At 41.8% G+C, this 25,477-nt stretch overlaps 1 protein-coding gene across 1 annotated transcript; it reads right to left on the bottom strand.

Annotated features, from left to right (window-relative positions):
- Window positions 1-366: 366 nt before the first annotated feature.
- On the bottom strand, window positions 367-24,815 carry LOC119489406 (serine/threonine-protein phosphatase 6 regulatory ankyrin repeat subunit C-like). The gene is given in 29 exon segments (XM_037771751.1): window positions 367-6,206; window positions 7,572-7,663; window positions 7,984-8,066; window positions 8,419-8,501; window positions 8,660-8,805; window positions 10,655-10,738; window positions 10,859-10,946; window positions 11,228-11,447; window positions 13,102-13,219; window positions 13,350-13,437; window positions 13,570-13,771; window positions 16,340-16,411; window positions 17,016-17,127; window positions 17,305-17,367; window positions 17,793-17,933; window positions 18,049-18,117; window positions 18,229-18,346; window positions 18,460-18,542; window positions 20,456-20,570; window positions 20,677-20,755; window positions 21,205-21,363; window positions 21,365-21,418; window positions 22,242-22,384; window positions 22,662-22,749; window positions 22,840-23,040; window positions 23,255-23,325; window positions 23,523-23,601; window positions 23,729-23,812; window positions 24,381-24,815. Coding segments are annotated over 29 exon segments (3,234 nt in total). The 5' UTR covers window positions 24,408-24,815; the 3' UTR covers window positions 367-5,934.
- Between the last annotated feature and the right edge of the window lie 662 nt (window positions 24,816-25,477).

Genomic DNA, 25,477 nt, shown 5'->3' on the forward strand with positions numbered 1-25,477 from the left:
CGTAGATACATCTCTGATTTAGGCTGGTTAAAGCAGAATTACACTACCCACGACAAGATGGACCACAAGATTTTAACTCTTTGTTAGAATAGCTGTACAAGCATTTTTTTTCACTAGAATTTCTTGTCCATCCGACTATTTTTTGAGGTACACCACTTTTATCCCCAGTGTCATTTGGCTCTGGATGACGGAGAAGCCAAAAGCTGATTGTTTACGAGTGAATTCTGAATTCATTCATTCACAGTGGCAAATATGGCGATATCCTAACCTCTCACGACAATCTCTGCACCATGGCAAACTCCAGCTATGTGCTACCTCAATTGATTTGTGTGCTTCTCGACACCCAAAGATGTCTGTGAGACCAAAATTAGCCTTTTTTTTTTAGCAATCCAACCAAGTAGCATAACTCTACAGGCGATGCAACTTATCAGGTACTGTCAGGTATCATTTCCTTTTTTTCAGCTTTTAAGGCAAAAGGCTCAACAGTGGATCAGAGAGTTGAATTGAAATTTGCCATTTACTTCAAGTAAGAACCGAGACATCCGTTGAGGCAAATCAATTCTATACCATGCTTTTTTTTGGACATCATTTTTTTTCCTGGTAACACACACACACACATTATAAACCACCTTGTTAAACAAACGCATAACCAAGGGATTGCTTTGCCAATACCAAAGGGACTAACTATGTTCTTCAAAAATGTCCAATTATACAATAGACTTCTACCAACACCTAATTTTAACAAAATACTTGCATTTAAGTACTAATATCCCATGCAAATATTTATATCGTTTTTTTTTACTAGTATAATTGGTGAAAAGACATGCAGCTCCAAACACAAAACTGTAATAACCCTGCCTATGTCTGAATAAGTTACTGACCAAGTATGATTTATGTCTAAAGGCAAAGAAAGGTTTCTATGGCACTAAATGGGTGTAGCTTAGGTGCATTTTTGTCAAATATAGGCTATTTATGTGTGATCATATCTACTGTAGACCTTTTTGTCCCTCTTGTTTTACTGTACTGTAAGGCAATCTCAATGGAATGGATGAACGTGAATGTTAAATTCATCTGAACTCTTGTCCTTGTTTACCTTGTAGGCTACACTCCACACACATATCTATCTATCTATCTAGAGAGAAAGAGCGATATTACACAACAGCAGGCCTATTCTCCAACAATAATGCCAAAAACAAGCTATCCAGACCCTCAATGTAGGAAGACTACTACACATACTGTATAATATGTAGAGAATTACATGCTACCTGTATATTCAGATCTACGCAAGACAAATGAAGAGCAACAGTTTAAAGTCGGGAGAAAGCAAATTGTCCTGCTCTGAACTGACCCTACATTCATTTCAGTCAGAAAGAAATCATGGCTCAGATTTGATGGTCAGACTGTAAACTGCTTGAACATATGCATAAATCCATTGCTGCTTTACTGAGAGGGGTTTTCCCCCCTCTCGACACATTTTGGCAACAGGCCTTATTTGTGACCAAAGATTAGAACTTATATCTGACCCGCATTTTAAATCTTCCATTGGCATTTATGCTTATGATTTACTGAAATTGGCCTAAATGAATGGCAGTGCAATGTTTGTGCTGCACACTATTACACACACTCTCTATTGCTACAATTGGACCTTTCATTGCTTTCCGTTTTGGATATATTGTATATGCTCCACTTTGCTTAAATCGGTACTATATAAAAAAATTGTGGTCTAGCTCCATGCACAATCACTCACTGGTTCACACAAATAAAAAAAAGCATGTATAAGAATACTGTGATACAACAAAAGGATTCAGTTACAACCTGTATAGTTGCCGGGGCGATGGCTCCATTTACTGGTCAGATAAGGACATCACAAGAGAAAAAAAAATCCCTGCCCGAAAAGAGCGGTCTGACAGCACCTACAGATGGCAGAGAGAGTATGTGGAGTATTTTGAGGAGCCTGCCTGAGGTGAATCACTGGACTGACTTTAAGTGACCAGAGTCTGTGTTATTAACAGTAGGCTGGCTAACGCAACCTTGTCACTTTTTTGGGGCCGGTTGCCCAGAAATAGATAATACAAAAAAAAGTCAGTGGGCAGTGGACACTGTCCCGAAGTACTTTTTTTTTAAAATAATGCATTATTAGAGTACAATTTCGTTGCAGCCTCTGCTTGTCTTTTGCAACCCTACCTTCCTTGTATTCAGCAGCAACACACATGCATGTAAACATAAGTACATACATTACATCTGCTCTATTTTGCACACTTAGAACCTGAATGTACTAAAGTGCGTGCTTGACTATCTAATTAAGTGCTGTGGGATTTAGGGTTAAAAATTATGGAACATCCCATCCAAAAAAATATGTAGACATAATCATCCCGCTGAGATCTGATTGGATTAATAAATTCTGTCTGCTGCTTCAGCACAGATCCTGAGATTACAAAAGAATTATGTACCTGTCCCTAATGTTAACTGTTCTCGTGAAAATTATAAATCGATCAAGAGAACAAAGACGGGGGGGAGGGGGGAGAATCACCAATTACAGTAGTTCCATTTCATTTCAGTCAATTGAAATGCCAACTTGGAATCTACAACGCTGACTAGGAGGCCCTGTTTAGACCTGGTATTAACATGAGGCCCTGTTTAGACCTGGTATTAACATGAGGCCCTGTTTAGATCTGGTATTAACATGAGGCCCTGTTTAGACCTGGTATTAACATGAGGCCCTGTTTAGACCTGGTATTAACATGAGGCCCTGTTTAGACCTGGTATTAACATGCGTCCCCAGTAATCGGATTACCAGCAGACAGCTCTAAGCACTAGTTTGAACACACTCAGGACGCATTGAGATCCGATTGCTCAGACCACATTCAGAGGTGGCATTCTTTTAGCAGTGTGTATCTGAATGGGTCCTGGGCCACATTAAGGACCGCCTATTATCTGATGTCCCGCTGGGATGGACAGGGTCTCTCTGCACTGCTCAGCTGAATAGACAGGCAGACGCGAACGCTCGTCTGCCTCGCAGCATGGAAACGGCTTCTGTGCTCTACTGTATTCTGTCGGTACAACTGTATTTTATTAAAAAATATCTAATCGATAGGTTATATATCTACAGACTATCAGACTAGGAACAGGAAGTGCATTATTATTATTTTTCCGCTGCTTTGCACAGAGAGTTGACACCCGCCCACTCGCTCACTCACTCACTCTCATCCCCGGCTCTCTGAAGCTCTGTACGCCGCTGTTGACTGGCAAAGGCAGCGGTGTTGGCGGCGAGGAGGTCCCTGCGGGGACCGCCCATACAATAACCTTTTATGTTGACGTTAATAAAATGTACCCGAATTTAGGAATATGTAGGACATCCCTGCTGACATTCCTGTAATATTACGTCACGTCTGCTACAGTGCATTAGCCGTGTGTTTACTACGTGTTTATTTGCATATAGAGCGGGGAAGTGAGATCGGATCACAAGCGGTCACTGGAGACGCATTCTAATGCCAGGTGTGAACAGACGTACTTAAAGCTGTCCACCTGTGATCCGATCACTCAGGATGCATGTTAATACCAGGTGTGAACAGGGTCGGAGACATCGCTGCTCTGAAATGGACGTTTTAGTAAATCAAGTAAAACTTTTTCGCAGGGGGGATTTAACGCCATCGCCTAGTCTAGGTCCTCATCTCTCATCCAGTCAACTAATGTGTGCAATTGTGCCACTTCATTAACAGCGGATATGAAGTTATCACACCGATGAAAACAATCCGACTCAGTGTAATTTAACCACCAGCAGATGGTCTAAAAAACAACAACAAAATAGCATAGATATAACATCTAAAAGTCACAAACAGCTCTAGTGGTCCGATACAATCATCTTTAGTACCAGAAATGGGATGAGGAGACAACAAAATGAACACCAAAAAAAAAAAAAGCACATATTTGGATTTCTGCTATTCCTGAAATCTAAACAACAGGTATTGGCCTAAGCAAAGATCCCTCTCCGTTTTCTCTTAGCCCTATTTGCCTCTGTAAGGGATATCAGCTCCCTGGTCATTGATAACGCCGGGACATAACAAGATATGCCGGGCAATTTTTGTCCCACCCCATGAGATACTATGGGTGCAACTGTGGTTCGATGCTGTTGCTATCAAATGGGTGGAAAGCTAATCAGTCTCAGGGCTCGTCACACGCTGCCATTACACAATCCAACTGAAACGATGTGTTACGGAAGGCATGGGTCAAAAGGCATTTCATGAGATGCCATAAAAGGCAATCCAGTGCATTTGTGTTGACACTGACAGTAAAATGCCCAGCACACAGAGCCATTCGTTTAGTCTTTAGGTTAATTTTTCATGAAATAATAATAATAAAAAAAAAAAAACACATTCCAGGGAAACAAAAGCCCTTGTGACAGTGATTGTCTATTCAATAACAAAAAAAAGGCCAAAAGAAAATATTGCTTGAAAACTGCCCAATAAAAATAGCAGACGTTACTCCTTAGCTGTCCAAATTGATCAGTCGACCACCGAGAAGTTGAGATAGAAGCTATTAGATGTTTTAAGACTAGTTCATCAGCTCCAAGAAATACTCCCTTTAGTGCATTAAAAAGCTGATGGCCGGTTCAACTTCAGAAAACACAAAAATGAAAACGTCACTGGCGCCTAAAAACCAAAACTGATTGCTCTCTTTTGATAATTAGGCCGTTTGAATTCTGAAATCTTTTTCCAAAAAAAAAGAACACTGTTAAAGAGATGGGAAATAAATTGAAATGGCTTGTTCATTTATGTGCTCAGATATATGATGCTTTGATGAGGTGTTGTTGGCAGATATTACTAGTAAAGCCTTCATCTAGAAATAAACAAGGCCTCAGTCAGTCACTATCCTACAGTAGTTCTCCAGTCCTACAAAAAGAGAACGTTAGGCCTACGGACCCTGGGTGAAGATGAAGCAGCTGCTAAACGAGTTGACGAGGTATATCGAGATCTATTGTCTTTCTCTATACAGTACAGTTCATCTCAAATAAATAATTTATAGCCATAATAGTGTTGATCAACTTTGGTCATAAGTTATATGCTTAGAAACATTCTAGCTTAACAAACACTTATTTAGCATCTTTAAAACATGATGTCAGCGTTAAGAACAAATCAATGTTACGACGCTGACCCGAGCACGGCTCTCCTTTGGAAGGAGACATGCTAATGTATTCGGCAGCACTACCAAATTATCTTAAAATGCCAATATGATTCTAGGCCGTACATTTAAAGTACACTATGGAATCTTTGTGACCCTTTTCCAAATTTCGGATCGTACTGTAGTACACAAGCATTGCACTCTTAAGCAAAAATTTAGATTTTTTTCCCTTGTGTGGTTCCTTCATAAAAATCTAGGCTAACGGACAATTAAAAACAAAAAAACAAAGAAAATATAATCCAAAAACAAACAAAGAAACTCTTTGATCATTATTTTGGGAAGGCTCTATGTTCCTCTACAAGGTCACCACAAGTGATTAAACATGATATGACTTTTATATTGAGTGATATGAGGAGAGAGACAGTCGAGGATATAGAGGTTTCCATGCTCTTAGATGTCAGTTATAGAATTATGTGGACATGGTTTTAAAGGGTTAAATGATTTAGAGATGGCCAGATTGCTAGTGTTTGTTTTGGATGCCACACTTCATCTGAGTGACCTTGTAGAGCAATCCGCCTCTACGCATTAAGCACTACTAGGAGATGGAGGAATGGGATCTAATTGCATATTAGGTTTGACTGCACCTCAAGAGAAGACCAAACACTCACACGCACACACAGACACACAAACACATACATACACAGAGAACAGACATATGGGTGGGTGCTCTCCTGGTCCTCTGGGCCATGTTAAAGGGAGTCCCCCCCCTTGGTGGTGATGATGGTGATAGCAGCTGACTGAGGGGGGCGCGTGACCTCACTCAGACAGACAGCCGTCCAGGCCAACCGTTGCACCGTGACGGTCTTTGACGTAGCCGTTGTGGAGGCCGTTGCTGGGCAGGGGGGCGCAGGCGGCGGTGATGCCGCAGTGCTTCAGCAAGTTGAGACCCGGGGAGGGGGAGACGGTGGGAGGGGAGCAGGAGCAAGAGGAAGGGTCCCGCTGGGGGAAAGGCTTCATGGTAGAGAGGATCAGAGCCAGGCAGTCTGCCACGTCCTTGTTGGGAGCACAGGCCAGGGCTGGGGTGTGGCCTGATTCACAGACAACAAGTTTACATTAGTACATCTTGAACATCTCATGGTTTTATTACATTAGGCAAACCTTTAAAAAGGTGTCACAAGTAATGATGAACCCACAGAGAACTATCCCCATGCAGCTCCCATCAGTTCAACGCAGCATTTTAGCCCCTTTCAACTCATTGTTTTGTTTTTTACGGCCGGCAACTTTTCGGTTTTGGTCCACTCTCACTGCTCTCATCAGTGTCTGCAGCTGTTCAGCAAAAAGCTCTAAAAGCCCACTGTACTCTACCTGGGAGCCTACATTACTCTCATGTTTTAACTGCAATAACACAGGTTTTTACTTTATTTGGCCCTGTTCACACCTGGCATTAAAATGCATCTCCACATGTGTCCCGAGAGACCACTTGTGATCGGATCTCACTTCACCGCTCTATGCGCCAATAAACACATTGTAAACACATGGCTAATACAGCAGACGTTGCAAGGTAATATTACAGGAATGTCAGTAGTAATATCCTAGATGTTTGTGAATTGGGGTACATTTATTTTATTAACATAAAAATATAAGGTTATTATCTCCCAGCGGTCCCCGGGGACCTCTGTGCAGCCGACACCGAGCTCCAGAGCCGGGGAATAGAGCGAGCGGGCGGGCGGGCAGGCGGGTGTCAGCTCTGTGCAAAGCACTGGAAAAAATGCAGACACATCTCCGACAGTATAATAATGCACTGCGTGCCTAGTCTGATAATCTGTAGATAAGGAGACCAAAGATAAGATATATTTTAATACATGACAGTAATACTGGCAGAATACAGTAGAGCACAGAAGCCGTTTCCATGCCACAAGCGCTCGCATCTGCCTGTCTATTCACATGAGGAGCGCAGAGACCCGCGGATCCCAGCAGGACGTCACAGGTTGTCTTTAATGTGTCCCAGGACACATTTACGTACACACTGCTAAAATAATGTGGCCATAACCCACCTCTGAATGTGGTCTGAGCGATCAGACCTCAATGCGTCTTGAGTGCGTTCACACCTGTACTTAGAGCTGTCCACTTGTGATCGGATCACCCACGACGCATGTTAATGCCAGGTCTGAACAGGGCCTGAGTTCATGTGATTTAGATATATGTAGATATAAAATCCTAGCACGCCACGGCATGTCTCTCCTGCTGGGCTGCTGACAGCGCTGCCCCAAAGTAGGTAATCAAAAACTATGGTGTTGTGGAAAACGGTCAGAAAAAAAACATACATGATTTATAGTAAATAAGCTACAAAATTATAAACTTTGTAAGGTTCTTTAAAAATCCAAACTCTAACTCACTTCAATGTAACAGCACTTCTGAGCTAAAATAGCTAACAAAGCATGAAAAGGCCTCACCTTCCTCATCCACAGCCAGCACAGTGGCTCCTCTACTCAGCAGTGCCTGCACCACCGTAGCCAGGCCATTACGTGCTGCAAGATGGAGGGGCCTGGAGGAGAAAGGGGGAAGAGTGTGAGACAGCTGGAAGAACTACTATTTATCGAGTTTTAACATTAGTACGTGAAGAATAACCTAAAAGTTCTAGCCTCAGAGTAGTGGCCACATGTAAAACAGAGGAATCATTAAAATACTAAAAATGACACCAGGACAAACATGGCCTATACAGTATACAGTATACAGTAAGGCTATTGGCCTAAAAGTGCTTTTGTAGAAATGTAGGTTCACAATTATTTACAGACAACCCCACTAAACACCATGTTCTTTGCCCCTGTACTTGTTGATAGCATAAAAATGTTACTAGCTTCTCACATTTGCAGAGCGCTGTTGGTGGCATTTATGAGTGTTGGACTGTGGATCTCTCCCAGAATCAGCAGGGCACACATCTCATGAGCCTGAGGGACAGAACAAAAAGACAAGTGAAAAATACAATATCTCCAAAATGTCATCACTTCATCATTCTATCCTATTAGACATTTGTGTGAAATTGTCTTAATTAGCATATGAACTCTTGACTTATGACCAAAAGGTCACAGTGTCACAGTGTCCTTTGACCACCAAATTGTAATCAGTTCATCCTTAAGTCATAAGTGGACATTTGTGGCAGATGTAATGAAATTATCTCCTGCCGTTACAGAGATATCATGTTTACGAGAATGGGACAAACAGATGGACTGACAACCCGGAAACACAATGTAGAGGCATCAGGTGTTAACGCTCAGCACACCATAGTGAAGCTTTGTGTACCTTGCTGCAGGCCAGGTGCAGGGCAGTGTTCTTGTTCTCATCCAGCAGTGTCAGGTCAGCTTTGGCCCGGTGAAGGAGGATGGCTGGGTGACATCAAGACACAAACACATTTATTTCCTGCAATTAGAGATGTCCTGATCCGACAATTATAGTCAAGAGGAGATGCCTATTCAAGCCAAGAGTGTGGTAAACAGTTATGCATTCTTAAGAATCCCACAAGAATACCAGGTCAAAGACTTACCCACGGTGCCACTGTGTCCCTTGTCAGCAGCTACCATCAGAGCAGAGCATCCACTGTTGTCAACTGCATTGATCTCTGTCCCATGGCGAAGCACCAGCTGAAGTCCCGCAACATCCTCAGCAAATGCAGCAGCATGCAGTGGGGTCCTACAGGCACAGACAGAGATAGTCAATACCAACCAATTACAGTATGATCAGTGTCACAGCTTCACGGACTGTGGCAGTACAACACACACCAATTACTTGATAAAACAGAAGGAAGAAGAGGTTTAGGTAACACTACTAACACTATCATGTGTGAATACATTCCATATCAGCTTAAATACTATTTCTTTAGGATTCTTTAGGATCCACTTTCTTTCTGAATTACAGTTGTACCCAATTAAACAAGTTAAAGGGATAGTTCAGATTTTTTTTTAATTGGGGTTGTATGAAGTACTTATCAATAGTCAGTGTATTACCTACTAGGGCTGAGACTAAACACCTATCTCCCGATTCAATACTCTCATGATACTCTGGTGCCGGTTCGATATGCATTCCGATTTTCAAGTATTGCGATTCCTTATTATGATTAATTGCGATTTGTTAACTTTTTTTAACACTAGACGATGGGAAAAAGTTGAATCATACACTTAAATATATAAAAATATATAAATTAATACAGTAGACATTTTAGATTTTTAGCATGTATGTAGTCAGAGATGTCCTGAAGTCAAATATATCAGTCATTGTCAGGAATTATTTAGGACATTTTTTGCAGCAACCCAAAAATCAAAGAATAAAGACATTTCCCTCTCAAATTAGTGGTATTTTCTTTTACTGTATAAGGGACATGTAATGTTTTATACTTCGGGTGAATATAATCCAACAGATCTTATTTTCATATATGAATTTTGTATATTTAGTTCCCTTTGTTAAAACCTTATTTTGAAAACCGGATGTAGTCACACGTGTATACCTCCGCTGACTTCGGCAAGTCTGTCTCTAGCTCTCCTGTCAGCTCCGTTCTCTTTATCCACCCATGGTCAACTCCATTGGGGCCGTTTGAATGCAGAGAACAGAAATGTCAGGATAAGGGTGCTCTACAGTTGTAGCGTCGGCTGATTTGACCACTGAGATGAGTGACGGCTGGCTTAACCACACGTTAACGCAATATGATAACGTTTCCTGTCTATGACAGAGTTAGCATGCAGCTTTAACCATTATGTCTAGCTGTGCTTTTACTGGTAATGTGTGAAACCCAAAGTGTTTGTCTGACGGCAAGGTAAAGAGATGAAATTATTCTAAACATAGCGTACACTGTGGCAGTAGGCAGTATATTTTTGGCATCATTGGGCAAAAATTCCATAATAACCTTTCAGCATATTGTAATTCAAGTGTTCTGAGAGAAAACTAGACTTATGCTCCTCCTCACGGCTCTGTTTTCAGACTTTAGAACATAGAGCTTGTGACGGGAGACTTTGACCAATCACAGGTCATTTCAATGAGAGAGCGTTCCTATTGGCTGTGCTCCGGTCAGATTTTACAATGGCGCCGACATCACAAACTTTCTAATTTTACAGCTAAACCGTGCACTACAAGATGATTCTGACATCTGAGGAGAGAAATTTTGTTTGGAGTTCGCGAGTGATTGACAGCCGGCTCTCATAAACGGCAGATGGACAGCAGACCTCAGATCAGCTCTTACTGCTTGTTGTCTGTGAAATCTTGCAGATGCCGTTAGGAGCACCGGAGGACACAGAGGCACATGATTTTTTTCAGGTTACCTGTTTCATGTACTACTGTCACGATATAGCGACCGTTTTATAAAAATATATATATTTTTTTAAATCATATTTGCTCTAATCTGCCTACTGCAGCTTTGGACTGATGTTGATTTTGTTTTCTTTTAGGTGTTTAAAATACGTTTTGCTGCAGGTCCCGTCCACAGCAGTACAATACTTAGCCTCCGTGGTGGTACTCCTGTCTGTTTCTCTTTTTTGTTCTACAGTCTCACCTTCCTTTGGCATCTCTGGTGTTAATCATGTGGACCCCAGCAGACTCCAGCAGCCTCTCTGCAGCACCGCTGTGGCCATTCATCCTACAAGCAAGACGGACGAGTTAATGAAATGATGATTTCATCTAAACCTAAACATTTTTTTTGAGTAATTAGTTTTGACACAGTAAGACAGACAAAAGCTTATGCCAAGTTAATACTCACAGAGCACAGTGCAGGGGGGTGAAAGGGTTTCCCTCTTCATGGATAAATGTTTTAAATTCAAGTAAAACCTCCAAACAGTCTTCATGCCCTGAGAACAAACACACTCAGCGTTATAGACAACAGATGTTACAGTGATTAATGGCAGATATACTTGTCAATGTCTAAAGAAACTCAGCCCCCGACTGCTCCAGGACCAGTGTTTGAGAGACATATGCATAGAAAACCACTTCCCAACTCTGTGCAATAAAGAGAAAAATACAACTTATCTTACTATTTATTATGTATGTATTTTAAAGTGTTCTCCGAGGCAGAATTGAGATTTTTAGCAATTAGAAATTAGCCATTTCCAGTCGATCAAACTGAGCAAACCTTTGTAAGCAGCCCAGTGCAATGGGGTGTATTGTTTGTTGTCCAGCAGTTTATCTTGTGGGTCTGTTGCCATGGCGGCCTGCACCAGACTGGCCAGGATCTCCGTGTGGCCTCTGGATGCAGCGTAGTGCAGCGGTGTCCTACCCTGAATGTCCCGACACAGTGCAGAAGCTTTGTGCTCCAGCAGGGCTGTCACACAGTCGTCATGACCCAACACCGCCTGAACAAAGACCAGCAAGGGCTGATGAGACATTCTCCTCTGAGAGAAACTACAATTAGAACTTCTTTCCTTACTATAGATAGAAATCATTTCCTCCTCACATTTCTCTGTTATGTATTCTACTACAGGATCACGGCAGCATTAAGTAAATCTAGGCTACTTTCCTTGACAAGATTTCCTATTCTGAGATTAAGAATGTTATTCATTCCTCTCAGTTAACATTTTACTCTTTGTACATTCATTGCTGGATGCAACTTAACTCCATCATCAGGCAGGTGCCCATTTACCTCCATTATCTAAACTACAAAGGGTGTAAGAAATCATCGATACACGAGTATCATGATATTATGTGTCGTGATACTGTATTGATTTTTAATTAACTTCTTAAAAATCCGACAGCACGCCATCGGGCTCAGACGCTATTTGATCTTTCCGAGGTTATAGAGGGCTACTTTTAAATCATAATTTTTTGAATCATATGAACCTAGAAAACCTAAGGAATACTAGCTTGTCGCGAAGGAGGCTAGATAACGCTCAGTAACGCTAAATTTTGGCGAGAAAAACTGGCATGAGGTTTTTATCGTCCCTTGACCTCTGACCTCAAGATATGTGAATGTAAATGGGTTCTATGGGTAGCCACGAGTCTCCCCTTTACACAGTTGCCCACTTTATGATAATCACATGCAGTTTGGGGCAAAAACCATGCAGTTTTTTTGCATGCAGTACAAATGTGTTATTTTTACTTATTCTAAAATGGTGTATTTCTGGTGTGTTCTTTATACTATGATAGTTTTCCTAAAATTAGATTTTTTTAAAAATTGCAATATATGGCCTTGCTTACAGTATCACAATATATTGATTGAATGATTACACCTGTATCATACGTATCGTATCGCCAGCTTCTTGTCAATACATAACCCTATAAACTACTATAGAGTGGTGCAGGAATGAGTCCTTAAACCCGGAAATGAGTTAGCATTTTAGCACTTCCGGTTCCTTTGTCTCGAAGTCAATGGGTTTTTTGAATGGGTTTTGGTTAGATGGTTGAAATAAGGTCTGTGGTTGACACAAGCTTAAGAGATTTTAACGTTTTATTCTAGAATATAAAATACGTCACTAAATATCCCACTCGTGAATATTGAAGCCTTTATGTGTCTTAAAAAAGGCGGTCGCTAACAAGTGGCTAAATGAGACTACTAAACGTCATCACACCGACACGCCTTTACAGCCTCGTTGTGTATACTCGCATTCTTGCGACCGTGGTTTGGTTCGTTTATAGCCTAATGTTAGCTTTCTACTTCTGGCGATTGCATTCACACTGAACAAAATGTCTAAGTATCATAAATGTTGTTTGCCACAGAGCTTATTTTCTGCAATAATCCAAAACCCAATGGAATAATCTCATTGGGTTTTTGTCAAGGGGACCAGTGAGATTCTAATTTCCGGGTTGGCCTACAAAACTACGTCATCCCTGCACCACTCTATATTTGATAGTGAGAATTAAGGTGAAATACTGTCAATACTACTTCAATTACTAAATTTACTAATACTTAATTGTATTAACTAGTAACACTAGCACTTTAACCACCAATTAGTCTTGTATGAGTTTTTGTGGTGTAGCGTATGCTCTGCTATCGTATTATTTTTGACCTACCCCTCTGTGCAAAGCTGTGCTGCCCCTCTTGTCCTTGGCATCTGGCAAGGCACCCTTCTCCAACAGGAAGTGGACACAGTCAGTGTGACCTCCCAGAACAGCTAGCATCAAAGGGGTCCTGAAGGGAACAGACGCGACAATAGATTTTTTAACTATATACTCATTGGTCTAATTAGCTTTAGGCATTAAACTGCTTTTGAAACTGAATGTAATAAGTGAAGCCATGCTTTTCAAAGAAAAAAACTCACTGGCCAAATTTGTCTGCAACGTTGGTGAGATCACCCTCCTCCCCGTAATCAATCATCATGCGCAGGCAGTCTGAGTGACCATTGGAAGCTGGTACGAAACAAAGTACAGGAGAAAGAATTAAAAACAATACATATGTATATTCTCAGTAACATAAAATTGACACCATTAAGGGTGAGAACAATACTATGCAATCAAATCTTCCAGCAGAGAGCAGTATACCTGCAACATGAATTGGAGTCCACATGAGGCGGTTGTCATTGAGGAGACAGGAGGCCCCCTGAGCCAACAGCACCTCCACACAGCGGGCATAGCCTTTCTGGGCAGCCAGGTAGAGCACAGAACGTCCTGCAGCGTCCTGCATGTCCACATAGGCTGCAGTCTCCGTCAACACACGCAGCGCCTGCCAGTGGCCCTTATCAGCCTGAGGGAGCAGAGAGAGAAGGCAGTCACAACCTTGTATGTCTTTAACATTAAGAGGTTGGCAACCAGTTTTCTGGTAATACAACAAATAGTCTATATGTAATAACCACATTAATCGGTCGACCGATTTTTTGACATGTTTTCATAAATCGGCATCGGCCGATGCCTGAGTATATTAAGCCGATTAGCAAGCAGAAACATCTGCGTGCAGCCCAGTGTTGTTGTTGCTGTGGTACACGTGTGACACCGCCCCTTGTGTCAATCCAATTGCCATTCTACCGGCAGACCTCAGTAGATGCTAACCTTTGCAAGAGTGCGTGAGAAGAACAACGTCGTAACTGGGAGAAACCGGTAAGGCTTAAATTCTTCTCTTTCAAAGCCCTCTATATATTTAATTGGTTAGATATGAAATGTTACTTTTAGAGAGAAAATACTTTGGAACTGTATTGATAGCAAGCCTTCAACCAGCTACCTTACAGGTAGGGATGGGTACCGAAACCCGGCAACGGGCTAAATTAGTACAGATCGTAGTATTGATAAGCTCCGACGTTATCAATTCTGTGTTTGGTAACGGAGAATTTCTCTCCGCCGGTAACGTTAGCTGTATGCAGGGCGGAGCAGCTCTCATACACGCTGCTGCAGCGCCGTGTTCAGACACACACAGCTTCTGCTCTTAGTAACTATGGCGGAGAAAACTAAACTTCAAAAGCGTGATTACACTTTACTAGCGTTGATGCTGACAATGCTTGTCATAAGTGCAAGTTTGCATGTGAGGGAGGAAACACAAGCAATTTTTCTAAACATATAGCAAAAAGTTCACTTCCTCACTAAACGTGTCTATGGTCTACGTGTCCTACATGCCTCTATGACATCACAGCTAGTGGCCCGTGTGTAGTCCGCAGCCTAGCAGATATGAGCAGCAGGCTGTGTAATACCAGTGAATTAAGTTATTATTATTTTTTTGTGATCACTTAGATTATGGCCTTATAGCTTTTTAACAGTGTCTGTCAACAAACAGAAATAAAAAAACATGCTTTAGGACAGTTTTGGAAAGGTGCTTAAAAGGTTTTGAGCCCTGTACTATTACTACTATTAACCATCATGCACTAAATAAATAAATAGAAGTGCACTGCAGTGCAGACACAAAATGCAGATTGGAGAGACAGACCATAAGTGTTGTTCGATAAATGTTTACTTAAGTTGAGAAATTTCCGTATCATTTGTTATTATTAAGGTGTTATATTTTATCAGATGGAGGAAAAGTTTGTCTTTTAACTTCATGATAAATGTAATTTATATTAATTTTAGACAGAGAAAGGTTCAGAAACGTGTGGAAATTAGTAAATAGTAGTAATAATCCACAATTAAAACTCTGTACTGTATTCATTCATGATGCTCTCCAAGTCACTCAATGTTCTAGAACACTGTCCGGCACATATTTCAGAATAAAAGCCTCGTGTTTACAAATGAAGGGATTCTGTCCACAGAAAAAACACTTGAGGGCTTTTATTTCAAAATTAAAACAGGAAGTGTTGATTTAAACCCCGTACTTTATCAATTCTTGGAGCTCTCCAAGTGACTGTGTGTTCCCCAGCACTGACTGCTCATATTTCAGAATAAAATACTTGTGTTAACAAATGAAGGAACTCGGTCCATAGAAAAAATGCCTGAGGGCTTTTATTTTGAAATGAAAGCAGGAAGTGTTGATTTAAAAATAAGTCTTTACTTTTTTCCATCTCCGAAACATATTCTACAGATAGACCTTGAAACTGTAGTAAAGTCTTGCTGGTATGAAGTTAACATACGGTCAATAGATCACTTTCACTGTCTGTGACATATTCTACAGATGTCTAGACATGGAAACTGTAGTAAGGTCTTGCTGGTATGATAATATACAGTCAATAGATCACCTTCACTGTCTGTGACATATTCTACAGATGTCTAGACATGGAAACTGTAGTAAAGTCTTGCTGGTATGATAATATACAGTCAATAGATCACCTTCACTGTCTGTGACATATTCTACAGATGTCTAGACATGGAAATGTAGCTGATATGATGTTCATATACTGTCACTAGATCACCTTCACTGTCTGTTGCTGCTGAGAGACGCAGCTGAGATGCAGCTGAGACGCGCGCGGCTCGCGTGAAAAATAGGCGAGCCTTCTATTCTATAAAAGAGACGCGCGTCTGAGGCGCGTCTCATGCGGGCAGTGTGGCTGCTCTAACCTGTTAACACGGACGCCGAAATAAAAAACAACACGCCACGCAGCCGCCACGCGCTCCTGACGTTGGATGTGTGGCCACGCTGTAAACCACAGGGTACTTTATATACTCCTGTGTGAATTAAATACTTGACAAATGAAAAGTAGTATTTTCTCATTTTAAGAACTTAAGTGTAAAATGAACTCAACAGTTGTAAGTGAAATTATATATATATATATTGCAATAGAAATGATATAGAAAAATATATACAATAGACATTTTTATATTGTTTTGACGATATGTATGGTCATATTGCCCAGCTCTAGTTACGACCCAGAGAGTTGGTTAAATGTGAAACACTTACAGCAAGATGCAGCGGACTGACTGGAATACTGCTCTCTATGTCTCCTAGTGCATTAAAGGACATCTCCAGGAGCTGAAAAATAAACCACAAGGATTTAATTTGCTGAGGATATAAGTAAAACATAACATGCTACACATATTAATATCGATTAAAAGCTATACCTGAACATGTTTCATTATGAACAGCCTGCAGAAATAATCCTATTAACTAATCCTTTTGGCTAAATGGGAGCACAGAATAAATACATTTATTACACAGCTTTGTTGAATACTCGATACTGATTGGTCAATCACGGCGTTCTATGGTCTGTCATTTCTTTGTAGCAGACCGTTGCTATGGATGCGGTTCTGATGTCAGACTCTGGTGGCATTTTTGTGTCAAATTATTGATTTCTTAAGTAGCCGTATAATAATCAACATAATGTATAGTTAGCGGGATGCAAGACCCCTCCGCGACGCTGCATCGCCCTGTCTGGGTCTATTTCACAACAATGATCAGCTCTCTGTACATTATCCCTTACATGTTGACCTAAGAAACTCTTGCGTCTACCATGAACTAGATCTGGGAGATCAGGTTGAGTGGAATGTGTGTAAGAGAGTGTGTAACATACAACTGATATGATTAATGCCTGTGGCAAGTTGAGTTGTGATTTCAGATTAAAAACAGAAAAACTCACCAGCTCCAGGTTCTGTTTGTTGCCATGGTAAGCTGCATAGTGAACAGCACTGTAACCCTTTGAGTTGACCATGGATGGATCAGCACCATTGTCCAATAGATGCTCCAAGCAGCTGTTATTAAAACGTAGGGAGGGAATTAAGAATAGAATGCATTTCATTCAGGGGCCTTTAGGCACAAACATTTTCCACAAAACAAACTTGTGTGTCAGTTTGTTGAATTTGATGCCGTGATCACATTAGTCACGGTTCGATGCATGAGAGGAAAGACAAAAAGAAAAAACGACTCACAAATACGACTCCTTCGCCTCATCCTCATCATTCTGATGGTTTCCAGAAAAATGACGATCAACTCTGAAAGAACAAGAAATGCTTCGATTAAATTAACTTTCTTGAGGTCGGGATAACATACACATCATTGCAAATGCATATTCCTCTGTTTGTTGCTTAGATGGTTACACTGCTCTAATAAAGCTTGCTGTTGCTCAAAAGGTGAATGCAATCTGACTATGAAACCAAATATTCAGTCAATTTCTTGAACTGAATGAGTAAGAGAGAAAACACAAAAAGCTGAGAGAGATAAGGTCAAGAAACTACGTTTTTTTTGTTCACTGTTTGAATTTCATAATCCACCTGCCAATTTGACAGTTTCAGCAGTCAATCAGTGTTCCGGAACAAGCCTTGACTTTCTGCCAGGCTTGGACAGAATTTGGTGGCCTGTGTTGCTTCTGGCGTTTCAGTGAGAACATAGAAGGAGAGAGAGAGACAAGTTTCCCAACCTGCTGAAGGCTTGGGAGGCGGCAGAGTAGTGCAGGGGAGTACAGCCCGTCTGGTCAGGCTCGTTGACCTCAGCGCCAGCGCTCACCAGGGTCACAGTGCACTGGTACCTCCCATTAGCAGCCGCATAGTGCAACGGTGTCCTATAGGGAGGATGCAAGGATTTATGTATTTATGTATGTAGTTATGTATTAGGTGGCACTTCAATCACTGTAACAGCAAATTAAAAGATTCAACACAGATGAGGAGGAAACTCACCTTCCCATTATGTCCCTCTTATTCAAATCGGTACCGCTACTTAAGAGCAAGTTCAGACATTCAACATTTCTGTAAAAGGAAGATGATCATGGTAAGGAAATTAAGTTACGGATGACATGTGATACCAGAACCTTTTGGGTCATTTTAATACGCCAGTGACAAACCAATTCTGTATCTTACCCTCCAGAGGCAGCAGCGTGTAGACAGGTCCTCCCAAAGTTGTCAGGGGTGTTTATGTCAAACCCAGCCGAAAGTACATGCTCCTTACTCATGGATGAAACTATACTATAGAGCTGACCTGTAAGGGAATGAAGAAACAAGCTGACGGCCATGTCCAAGTGTACAGATATAAACATAGATGTAGAAGATTTAGTTAATCAGAGTGCACGCTTTTATGGAACAAAGACAAACCTGAGGAGAGTAACTTGCGACAACAGTCTGAAAACCCGTACAGCACAGCTAAGTGCAAGGGGAACATTCCATGGATCCCACGTCTGGAAATGACAAAACAACCAACATGAGACATACACATTAAGGCATTTATATCATGGTCTGAGTGAATACTCCATTCTGATTGGCTGCAGGATGTCCATTATTTCCTGATAATGGACACCGACGTAGTTACAGTGAAACTGTCTGTCCACCATTTTAAATTAATGCGCTGGCAACAAACAAATCGGAATATTTTATTTACAACAGCAAGTATCACAAAACATAATATTGCGATATTTGAACAACCCTACACTGCACTGCTATGTTCACAGCTAATGTTATAACTAGGGTGACCATATTTTCAAACCCCAAACCGGGACACCTAAGTGTACCGCACGTTCATGCACGCGCACGTCCACACACGCATGGGCACGCACCATAGGCGTTTTCATCAGGATCGCTACCTTGGCGCACGTTGAGCACGGAGTGGGATCACAAAGAAGGCATTATTATTGGGAGGGGGGGGGGGGGGCATTAGAATTACAATCACTTCTTTCTCCCCCTTTAATCACAGGGCTGTCCCCATCATGACACACTGACAGTTTGGGAGTCCTGTAGAGAGTTTCCCTCAGAGGAAACGTATTGTTGTCTGGGACTACGTACATTATTTTTCAACTTGTTTCATCTCAGCCTATTATAATTAAAATTGTTGAGCTCAGAGGACATTTTGTCCAGGATGGAGACACCGTCCGGGTGAAAGACGGAACGGCCGGTTCTGAGGGAGTTATAAGAGGAGCGAAATGCCTGTTGATGTGCAGAAGGAACTGTGTAGAATAATTAATCAAAACGACACGTTTGATGTGCACATAAGCACGGAGGGTTCTGTGGATCAAAACTGCACTAAATGTAACCAGCGGTTACCATCTGTTGTGTCCGTGCATAATTGTGGCTTGACCGCGCGCAACATCACTCTCTATAAAGACTGCAGCGGTGCACTGTGCTGGCTCTCTGTATACTTATCTCGTGCACAATAATTAATTAATGAGAGGAACATGATAAACGTCTATGTAAGTATAATAGTATTATTTTAATTGTGGTGAAAACCGGGACATTTTGTTAGTGAATGATGAAAACCGGGACATTTGAGTGTTTTACAGATATATCTCGGGACTCGGGACACGTCAGCTTGAAACCGGCACTGTCCCGGAAAAAACGTGACATCTGGTCACCGTAGTTATAACGTTACTGATAACTTCATAGTCTATCGCTCCCTCTCTCTGTCTCTCGACCGCACACCTGCTAATGTTACGCGGCACACAGCGGGTACAGACAGTAACAATACAGTGGGCTGAACAGAGATGGTATGCGGGTGGTGGTGGCAGACTGGCAGTTGAATATAACCATGTGGCTATAAATGGCTTTTGTAGTTTGAAGAAGACTAAACCTAAAACAATCGCCATCTTTCTGAGCTCAGCTGCCTATTACACCATGGACAGCGACCTCTGGTGGCGCGTCCTGTGCACTACAATACATCACATTAATACAGCATCATAGAAAGCGGAGTGTCTGTATTTATCACGGTATTGAAAATCATACGGTCAAGATTTCTAAATACCCTGGTATACCGCAATACCTTGATACCGCCGAAGCATAATTCATACAAACATCCAACACCGTAGTTGCAACAACAACTTTGGTCCCTGTTGCAAACGCAACACATACAGTGAGTTCCTATTGTTACAGGCGACCCCTTTGTCTCGCGCTCTCATTGGCTGTGGCTGTAAGGCGGATTTGCCTCTGATGTGGGGCTTTCGTCCGGGAGCTCCAAAAAGTATCGGCGTGTGGAAAATCGGGGCTACGGTTATGTAGTGTGAACTAGGCATTACTTGTATTAAGGGCTGTGCTTTACGGTGTTTTTAAAACCTCAGGGCACGATTAAACACATCAGTAATACCACTTAAGGCTTTTCCGATACCTGGCCGTGTCTGCTCCGTTGGTCATCAGAGTGCTGATCAGCAGTTCATGGCCGTACTTAGCAGCAACGTGGAGAGGAGTATTGCCATATTTATCCACGCAATCAATTTCCCCACCTGATGGAAAGTAGGGAGGAGGGAGTGAATAAAAGAACCATTTGAAGAAGAGAAAAGCCAGGACAAACATTTTCTCGGATCAGTCAGACAGCACGGTCATCGTTACCGTTTTGGATGAGGATCTGAGAGCGTGTGAAGCGTCCATGAATGGCTGCCATGTGCAAGGGGCTCTTCCCTTCTTTGCTCTAAATAAACAGAATATAAAATCATATCATTTCATCTCGAGTGTAGTTCAGAGATCATTACAATTCACTGATTAGTGAGTTTGTATTATAGGAAGCTTCAGAAAGCTGCTACAACCTCAGTGAACAAGGCTGGATTGACAACTTATCACCAACTTGACCAATGTTAGTTTTTTCTGTGACAATGTAACTGAAATTAGGCAACGTCATAATTTATACGGTCTTGTAAGCTATAAAAAGATGATTAATAACAAGGGCTGTTAATCGATTCAAATATTTAATCGGGCTCAATCGCACATTTTTATCTGTTCTACATGTACCTTAAAGAGAGATTGCGTTAATGCGTTAAAGAAATTAGTGCTGTTGAAACGGATTTGCATTACCGCGTTATTATCACGTTATTATTGCGTTATTGATCATTGTCATTTGAAACTCTTCTGCGCACTTCCTACCTGCTGGTTGACATCTGCCCCATTGTTGACCAGCAACTCCAGACAGAGGGCACCGTTGGTGGAGACGGCGGCCAGGTGCAGAGGGGTGTAGCCGCACTTGTTGGGCTGGTTGACATTAGCTCCATGGTTCACCAGCTCGGTAGCCACTGCCTCCTGCCCCCATGTAGCAAGCCACATGGAGCGCAGTGTTTCCAAAGCCATTGGGCTCATCAATCTGACAGCAAAACACAAATGTGACACAAGATCAGACAGTGCCTCAAGCCTGAAAGGAAGGAGACCTGGAGATCTTAAAATAAGTGTTAGATTTCAGCAGTTGATAAAAGACTATTGGTTATTATATGCTGTGACATTTATGGAACGTTTTCACCAAGCAGTCCAGTTCAGCTCAGTTTGTTACATATTAGAACTGTTATTTTTGCGTTTCCATTAGCAAAAGTTGTGGATGGTACCAATAGAACCACTCGAGGTCGAAATTCCAAGCGAGCTGAGTCGATATTATAAGGTGGAGTTAAAACACTGCAGATCACTGATTGGTCCACTAACACGACACGGGACATCCTGTAAAAACCCACTGTTTTTAAATAGCCAAGCTACCGTCAATAGCGGTCGCAATTTTTTATTCACTCGACCCAGATTTTAAAAAATGGTACCTCGCAATACTACGCTGTACACACTATGCCGTACAACTGCCGAAATGAAGACGTTCCTCAGTTTGTGAGAGGATTCAGCGAGTGTCCTGTTGAAGATGATATCACGGCAGTTTCACAAGCCGTCGCTACGGCAATCAGCTGGGAATCCCACCTACACTGAGGGGGGTACTATCTGCGGTGGAAACATGGCATAGAGAAAGGGACCTGGTACCAAAAGTGAGTCGAGCACAACATTAATGAAACAGGCCATCTGCAATTGGCTGAGTACATCACTGGTTGTTTTATGGTTTTTGATGTTTGTCATTTTATCTTGCTAATTTAATGGTCTGTCTCTGAAGAACGAGAGCCGCTCAGCTGCTGAAAGAGACAGCAAATAAAATCACTCACCTCTGTCCCCATCCTCAGTAGGTACTTTACAATTTCGAGGTGGCCACTTGCAGCTGCAGCATGGAGAGGTGTGTATCCTTGCTTATCCTTGCAGCTCTTGTCTGCACTGCGAGACACCAGCAACTTCACAACCTCTGAATGCCCTACAAAAATCACAAAAAGGGAGAAAAGTTACATTTCAGTATAAACTCTAATACGGATTCAGAGCAACAATGGCCACAAAAAGAGAGGTTTAAGTAAATGGGACACAACAATCAGTGATTGTAGTGTCTTTTACCCCCAGATTATGACGTGAGTACTTGGCAATGTTATTGCTCATCATTTGAGTGAAGCTTGTCATGAACAATAGGAGCTTTTACTGCTATTTGACAATGGAAATGTGTGCTCTGCAGCATTGGCAAGAGAGTGAAACTTGCTTACCCAAGTAAGCAGCACAATGGATAGGCTGTCTTTCCTTCTTATCGATGGCACTCAGGTTGGCCCCTTTGTTCAGCAGCAGCTTCACCATCTGTGAGACAAATAAATACAATTGTAGAAAAAACACTCAGGTTCTCATTATTTAAAAAATAAATTTCAAAAAGGGAAGCCTATAACTCACTTCCTGGAACCCACTCTGAGCTGCATGGTGCAGGGCAGTTCTGCCAGTGCGATCTGCCATGTTCAGGTTGCTCAGCTGGGTCAGCAGGGCCTCTGCGCAGCGCGTGGCTCGGTTGGCAGTGGCCACATGCAGCGGCGTCTGCCAGAACTTGTCTCGTGCGTTCGCCTCTGCTCCGCGCCTCAGCAGCAGACCTACTGCCCTCTGGGGAGAAGGAAGTGATCACGAGAGTTTAAAGCATATATCATATCTGCAGTTTGCCGCATTCCCTTCAGTCAGCACAATATTTCGGTGCATGAATCTAAATGAGTTCCACAATAACTGTGGGTGAATACATAATGGAATTAGAGGATGAAGTCATCCGACAGAGATGATGAGACTCCTCGAAATGGCAAAGGGATATGAGTTTATTGCTTACTTCGTTCCTGGAAGCAGCCGCCCTGTGCAACGGGGTCAACCATACATGGTCTTTAGCATTTACAGTGGCACCTGGCAGAGAAACAATAAAAAAGATTTTAAGGGGTAGCACGGATGCTGTAGAGAGAAAAAAACAAAACAACTGCACACTGTAGGGACAATGATGTTTGTTGGACTGGTGACAAAGGATGCACCACATTTCTCCAATACAGAGGACTCCAAATTAACACAAAGCCAAGTATAAGCAATGCATCCAGCAGCTCACTCACCCGATTCAATGAGGAGGTCCATTATATGGACGTCACCAACACAGGCAGCAGCATGAAGTGGCGTACGGCGCTCTTGGTCCTATAGGATAAACGAATTATCAATGAACGAGTATATGACGTTTCATCTTCATGTTTAACGGATCAAATGACGGGGCCTAAGTCCTTCATGATAGAACCCGTTGTAACTGAAATGACATCGTACATACCAGTGCATTGACATCCTCCTTTTTGTGCAATAATAGTTGAACTTCTTCAGCATTACGGTTGAAGATGGCCTGGACCAGAGGAGGCTGCAACACAGAGATCCCTGCGTTAGTTAACGTTGTATCCAATGACGTGAACCCGGAGCGACGGTTCCTATCCGTCCATCACATTAGAGCAGCTCACATTCTGGTTATAGCAATTCTTTATTAAGTGAAATGGTTAAATATGCTATCATGCTTTAAAATGTTAGATTTGGTGCGTTTACTGTAGCGTTAGGTACCCAGTAAGAGTCTTGTTTCCTACCAGCAAATACACTGAGCCATTACTGAGGCCTACAGGCCCTGGTCTCACTACTGACGTCAGCTAGCCACACGGCTCTAGCTAGCTCATTGTGCTAGCCGGGCCTAGACTAGACTAGACTAGAGCAGCATCCAACAACCGATTTGTTCATGTAGGAATGCCACAGCGCTTTTCACATGGAATCGTATTATTATGTTTCAGATATGCACTTAATTAAACATGCACCACCAATGAGCTCTAAATGAGACAACTAGCTCCGCGACGAAGACGTAGTATGTTGCGCACAAGAGCAGGGCTTCCCCAGCAAATAGACTGCGCCACAGCACCACCACGGAGCGCTGTCTGTCCGCGTACCTGGTCTGCGATGTTGAGGACTCCCATCTCCCGAACTCAGCCAGGACGGAGCTCCTTCATCAGGATACAACTGCGAGGTATATTGCGGTGCGTGACTGGATCCACTGTTCAGACTACACCCAGAGGAGGTTGCAAACACAAATGCGCTCTTGATCTGTCACTGTTGTTGTCTGTATCAACGTCTGCTCTGACGATCCAGGCTACGACGGTGCTGCTCCGCCTACAGGAGGGGCGGGCTGTTGATCCAGGCTACGACGGTGCTGCTTCGCCTACAGGCGGGGCGGGCTGGTCTCGCCTGCGTGGGTGAAGTGGCGCCATCGTGTGGAAAAAGCCGGTAACGCATTTCCGCTGGCTGGAGGTGACGACACTGCTCTACCGTTAGTTACTGTCTGCGAGGTCAAGAGAAACGTTTAACTGTTAATAAAGTGATAGAACGTGGCCTAGTTGTTATTGAGCAGAGTGTGTTGTAGCTTGAGAGAATAATTGTACTTACTAGCTGTTTATGGTTACATTTCCAACTGCATCTCACGGTTTTCATCAGCAGATGGACTTTGCTCTGTTGTCATGGAGATGGACCAATCGTCATCACTAATATATATATTTTTTTTGCTGTCATCACCAACAATAATAATAATAATAATAATAATAATAATAATAATAATACAAATAAAAATAATAATAATAAAAGATAATACAGAGCTTTAGGTGTATGAAGTTTGTTTTGTGTACCACAAAAAATAGGACATTATTTTGTGAACAATGCAGATGGACTTTGCTCTGTTGTCATGAATAATAATAATAATAATAATAATGATTCTACTACTACTACTACTAATAATAATAATAAAAATATATAATAATATACTATAATAATACAATTATAATAAAACTAAATAATAGAACTTTTCTATTTGTTAAATTGTTTCTAAATGTTCCTACATTTAGGAAATAGGTTGCTACATCATGTAAAATGAAGAATAAACTGACTGACTGACTAAACTTTTTTCTTTTTTTTTTAATGCTTATTTTTTAAATTCTAGAAAAATAAATATGAACCATCTTCTTGTTATATAGGCCTAAGTTATTTTAACAGAATA

Source organism: Sebastes umbrosus, chromosome 6 (genome assembly GCF_015220745.1).
Source record: "Sebastes umbrosus isolate fSebUmb1 chromosome 6, fSebUmb1.pri, whole genome shotgun sequence".
NCBI classification, from domain to species: domain Eukaryota; kingdom Metazoa; phylum Chordata; class Actinopteri; order Perciformes; family Sebastidae; genus Sebastes; species Sebastes umbrosus.